The sequence below is a fragment of the Coregonus lavaretus genome (genome assembly GCF_964263955.1).
Source record: "Coregonus lavaretus genome assembly, chromosome: 8".
NCBI lineage: Eukaryota > Metazoa > Chordata > Actinopteri > Salmoniformes > Salmonidae > Coregonus > Coregonus lavaretus.
Window position 1 is genome coordinate 29648645 of NC_139995.1, and position 6000 is coordinate 29654644.

At 45.2% G+C, this 6000-nt stretch overlaps 1 protein-coding gene across 1 annotated transcript; it reads right to left on the bottom strand.

Moving 5' to 3' along the window:
* Positions 1–997: 997 nt before the first annotated feature.
* LOC311134206 (amphoterin-induced protein 1-like) lies at positions 998–3403 on the bottom strand (the record flags this gene model as incomplete). Its single annotated transcript, XM_084167816.1, has 2 exons — positions 3254–3403; positions 998–2666 (listed from the first exon to the last, which is right to left on the bottom strand). The coding sequence occupies exon 2, from the start codon at positions 2636–2638 to the stop codon at positions 998–1000; it is 1641 nt and encodes a 546-aa protein (XP_084023942.1). The 5' UTR covers positions 2639–2666; positions 3254–3403.
* Positions 3404–6000: the final 2597 nt, after the last annotated feature.

The window sequence follows — 6000 nt, forward strand, 5'->3', positions numbered from 1 at the left end:
GACTGAACAGAGCTACATCATAAGGTTTAGCTACAAAACAAGAGCTCAAACCACCTTGATATACAGCTGGGTAAAATTAACATCTGAATGTTTGTTGATCATTTTTTCTGAGCTCATGGTGTTGGCATAATATCAATTACCTTTGTTTGTATTATACCACCTACGTCAGTCCTTAATCTTATAGGTGCAGTTGTGTCTGTTTAGCAATACAAGTGAATGACCGCATGATACAGTATCTGTTGTTCCAGTGCTAGAGTTGTGTTTATAACCAATGCTCAGCTGTGGCAGGGGCGCTAAGTGGGCTAGCGTATTAGCTATACTACTGGCTGCTATTTCTGACCGTGTTTATGAGACGATCGCCCAGTAGGCATTTGTCCGTTTGGCTAGGGACTTGGACTCATAACCAGAAGTACTCCGTGGATTGTCACGACAACTCCCTTTGGTAGGGCTTGGCTGCTAACAAATATCCTTTCTGTCCCAGGCACACACTGTCCCACCAGCATTCCCCACCTTATAGTGATTAAGTGACAGAGACTATTCTTAGCCTGGTGATCCAGGCTTCATAGCAGCACATATGTATTGGAGCAATGTTGTGTCTATTGCAGTGAATAGACTTTAATGCTGCTTCTATTGGTTACATAAATTCAGCTACAACTCATAACATCTTTGTGCCCCTTATCACTGGAAAGCATCAACAATATTGGCATTTTAAAACATAGAGATTGAAGCATTTGATGAACACAGATTGCTACAGAATAAGTTAGTGAGAATGAATTCTCATTTGGTTGAAAGTTCTTGTCTTATAAAAAGACAATATAGTGTAATACCACTACGTAAAGCTACTTGCCCTACTGAACTGATGCATATGGGAAGTGGATAGCCTTTTTCTGCTTAATAATCAAGTCACAGTCCTACTGAGGCAGCTGAGTCGCCCATCCTCCACCCTCCCCCCAATGTTTTGATGTGGAAGATCTTCTAGTTGAAGCGAAACACCCTCTCACACCACAATATGGGTGTCCGAACACACAGAGCTCAGAGACTCCGCATCTGACTTTCTTCTCTGTCCCTGCCTCCCTCTGTCCTCCTCCCGCCACTCCTCCTCCTCCTCCCCACATAGGCTCAGTCGCCCATTCTGCTCAATCAGGCCCTTTGGGTCCGGGAAGGCCACATGCCTGTTGAAGGGAGGCTTATCGAAAGCCCCCCCTCCACCTCCGCCTCCCTCTGGGCCTGTGTCCTCATGGGTGGGAGAGACGCTGACGGTGGAGGAGTGGAGGCTGTCCCCCAGAGCCCTCTTGTCCAGGCCCTGACCTGAGCAGCAGAAGCAGTGGCAGGGTGTGAGGTAGAGGTAGATGAGCACCATCACCGCACTGGCCAGACAACCCACCAGCGTGGTGTAGGCCGTCTTCATGCCCTCATGCCCTCCAGCCTGAGTGGTGTTGTGCACCTCCACAGTCACATACAGGGTCTCATTGAGGGAGTCCCCCACTGCGTAACAGGTGTAGACCCCAGAGTCCTCTAGCGTGAGGGGGCCGATCTGCAGGCTGCCGTCGCTGAGGACCCTAGCACTTTGGTTCCCAGAGGACACCTGCACATTGCCGGGCAAGACCCAGCTCTTCAGCATGTCCCTCTGCCTGGTGTCACAGCCCAGGTTTATAACCTGCTCCAGATAGGCCTCCTCACCTATGATGGTCACTGCGCTGCAATTTAGATGGACCTTGTTAAGCTCCAGGGTGAGCACCTTCTCCTTCTGCGTGCCTGGGAGTAGACAGGTGTGGTCGTCCCTGAAGTCAGTGGCGGAGCTGAGCTCCTGGAGGTGCCAGCGGGCCAGCATGCTGTACAGCTCACAGCTGCAGGGCAGTGGGTTGTTGTGGAAGTAGAGACCGTTCTTGATCCAGGCAGGCAGGACCTGGAGCTCCTGTATGGGCAGGAGTTTGACCCGGTTGGTGGACACGTCCAGCAGGGTGAGCTTCTCAAGCCGGTTCCTCTCCTTAACCAGCTCCAGGGGGAAGCGTTTGATCTGGTTCTGGCTGAGGTAGAGCTTCTGCAGGCTGTTGAGGCCCGAGAAGGCGGTGCGGTCGATCTGGGAGATGTGGTTGTTGTAAAGCAGCAGCACCTCCAGGTGCTCCAGGGGCTCGAAAATGAACTCTTCCAGGATTTTCAGGCCATTTGAAGACAGGTCCAGGTAACGCAGCCGTGTGACGTACAGAAAGGCCTCAGAGGAGAGGAAGATGAGGCTGTTGTGGCTGAGCAGGAGGCTGTGCAACTTGCTGAGCTTGACCGGGGTCCATTCAGCTTTCAGTTTTCTGATTTGGTTGAAGCTAAGGTCCAGCACAGCAGTGTAGCGAGGCAGAGCCATGGGGATTCCGGTCAGGTTCATCTTGGAGCAGCTGACAATGTTGCTAGCGCACAAACAGGTTTTGTGGCAGGTGACAGGTTTTGAACTGGTCATTGCTCCTGGAGGCAGTAGGAGAGTCAGGACCAGAAGGGCAAAGAGCCCCTTAATAGACATCCCTGCTATGGCACAATGGGAACCAGAGAGTTGCCCATTCACCATGTCAGGTGCAAGCATGGTGGAGGATGTTGGATGTATTTTTCGATAGGGAATCCTTGTCTTCACAATGCAGCATTTAGGCTGCATATGACATATATCCCCAACCAGCCATGTGCTGAAATAAAGTATTGTAATGTTATTCATCAAATTTTTTATGGGAGGTCAGCAGCACATTGTTTACATTTACCTTGATATTTGTAGTGTCCCCTGGCAAGAATTTAGCCAACAACTAGCTATAACATTAACAACCATATGACTTAATCATAACTCACACATGTGGGCTGTCAAGCATAGTAAATGCGCTACAAACCAGTAATAGGTGAGCAGATTATTTAATCTTCATCTTCAATGCACTTTCCCCATACACACTTGGTACATTTACCAGGGTGCATTGCACTACAGGACCTCTACAATAATTCCCTTCATGAGTTGAACTTCATGCGTCTCTGTACAAATCCCTCATCTCCATGCTTGTTTCATTCACTAACACGTTAAACATCGGACACACTGCCTACAGCCTACATCTCTAGCCACATTAGTCACAAAAAGCACTGCATAATGTACAATAAATAATCAGACTCAATAAGAGACGTTTACAAACTTGCATATCTAAGATAATAAATCAATATATTTTTTATAAACCTATAGAAACCTGCTCAGCCTCAAGGAGACCGCTTTGCGTATCGACAAGCTTTATTTTACCTTGTGCTCCCTCTCAAGGCTTAAACTGAAGAAGATCAAAGGCGATATTGAGAAATGTCGCAGGTTGAACAGCAAATGGATCCACGACGTCGATGCAAAATAGTAGCAATAATTCATATAATAAGCAAATCCAATTCGGAAGTGCTTCTAGCAGAGTAGACCACAGCGCAATGATGTCAAGCTTTCTATGCCGTAACGGAGAGAGAGAAGCAACAGCCTTCTGATTGATTACTGGGAGGGCGCTCTCGAGATGCGCTATAACAAACACAGCACCGACCTCGAGCCAAGTCCATTAGTTTTCAACCCAGTAGCTCAATGCAACATGTTTACGGATTATTATCATGGAAGGTAGAATAAACCTATTAAATAGGTAATACAGATTAGGAGAAAGGGGTATTAAGGGGTAGCCTATTTATTTTAGTTACTAGGTTATTTTATTCCCTTCTGTAGGTCTAAAAACAGGTGCAAACTTTACACAGGTGTATGTTAATGTGCCCCATTGTATAATTCAGCCTATTTTGGTTTCTTCATTTCGAAAAAAGGTCATACAATATGATGGGAAAAAGGAAAATGCCACCTGAATCAAAGTAATGAGCTACCCTCTAGGATAAATACAGCCACCACATTTCATATTTCATATTTTCTCCCTCCTTTTTTATTTGTCTGGTTGATGTATGGATTTGAGAATCTTATATTTTCATAATTGAATGTCATTATAGTGTTGTTCTATTGCTAACAGTGGAGGTAGATGAGATGTCCTCATTATAACTGAGGAGGAGCGTTAATAAGAGGATTGTGCTGTTCAGTTCAAAGCCAGAAGGACAATTACTGTCATATCTGTCCACAGACCAGTGCTAATTTGATCATCAAATGGGGCCTTTTCACATTCTGTGCAGTTCCTAGACAAAAGGGGTCCTTGGAGGAGGTTTATCTTATCTCCATTGTGCAGTGCAGGACATGACAGTGAAGAACACCTCAAACAGAGTCACATATGCTTCCATTGCCTTTAAAATAAATGAGACCTCACTGTCTGTATAGGAGCTGGCAAAGAGCAGGGTAATCACTATCATGATCCGTTTGAACTGTAGATGCTCCATTTCAGAGTGTGTGATGTGCATATTAATGTGTGTTGGTGGATCAATATGTTGACTTACGATTGTAAGGAGTGGAATGTTGCACACAGAGGAATTACGAGATTCACTCCTCATTGATTAGCAGATTCAGAAATGTATGACCTTACTGAACAGCCCTGGTTTAGATTGCATGCAGGTGGCACACTAAGTAGGATTATCCTTTACATTGCCCTGACTTTGATAATTTATACTGTAGTGGGGATTTTTTTATTTCATCTTGTTGGTGAGGAAGGTCTCACTTGAGATGAGTTGACCCCACCTCTCTGTTAACTCTCAGATCACATGGCACAAAAGACGTCACTTGAGCTTTCAGAGTGAAGAATGATGGAAACCATCTACAGGGCCGGTTGCCATGGAAGCCAAGGTCAGTGACAGGTTTCTGCTGCAGAGGCATTGAGGAGGGAGAGCAGAAAAGTGTGTGTGTCACAGGGTGACATATTCTAGAGTCTGGGTTGAGCAGGCAGAGTGAAGCAGAGGCAGACAACAAAAAGGACTGTTTTCAACATTTATTTTCATAAGGCATGGTTTTCAATAGTCACTGTTTCAGAACAACAGCAAAGGACCTTGTGAAGATGCTGGAGGAAACAGGTACAAAAGTATCTATATCCACAGTAAAACGAGTCCTATATCAACATAACCTGAAAGGCCGCTCAGCAAGGAAGAAGCCACTGCTCCAAAACTGCCATAAAAAAGCCAGACTACGGTTTGCAACTGCACATGGGGACAAAGATCGCACTTTTTGGAGAAATGTCCTCTGGTCTGATGAAACAAAAATAGAACTGTTTGGCCATAATGACCATTGTTATGTTTGGAGGAAAAAGGTGGTACTTGCAAGCCGAAGAACATCATCCCAACCGTGAAGCATGGGGGTGGCAGCATCATGCTGTGGGGGTGCTTTGCTGCAGGAAGGACTGGTGCACTAAACAAAATAGATGGCATGAGGAAGGAAAATTATGTGGATATATTGAAGCAACATCTCAAGACATCAGTCAGGAAGTTAAAGCTTGGTCGCAAATGGGTCTTCCAAATGGACAATGACCCCAAGCATACTTCCAAAGTTGTGGCAAAATGGCTTAAGGACAACAAAGTCAAGGTATTGGAGTGGCCATCACAAAGCCCTGACCTCAATCCTATAGAAAATCTGTGGGCAGAACTGAAAAAGCGTGTGCGAGCAAGTAGGCCTACAAACCTGACTCAGTTACACCAGCTCTGTCAGTTGGAATGGGCCAAAATTCCCCCAACTTATTGTGGGAAGCTTGTGGAAGGCTACCCGAAACGTTTGACCCAAGTTAAACAATTTAAAGGCAATGCTACCAAATACTAATTGAGTGTATGTAGACTTCTGACCCACTGGGAATGTGATGAAAGAAATTAAAGCTGAAATAAATCATTCTCTCTACTATTATTCTGACATTTCACATTCTTAAAATAAAGAGGTGATCCTTACTGACCTAAAACAGGGAATTTTTACTAGGATTAAATGTCAGGAATTGTGAAAAACTGAGTTTAAATGTATTTGGCTAAGGTGTATGTCAACTTCCGACTTCAACTGTACCATTTCCTTTGGACTTTTAACTCCATCTTTTCTCAGACTTAGTCATAGGGCACAAAGTA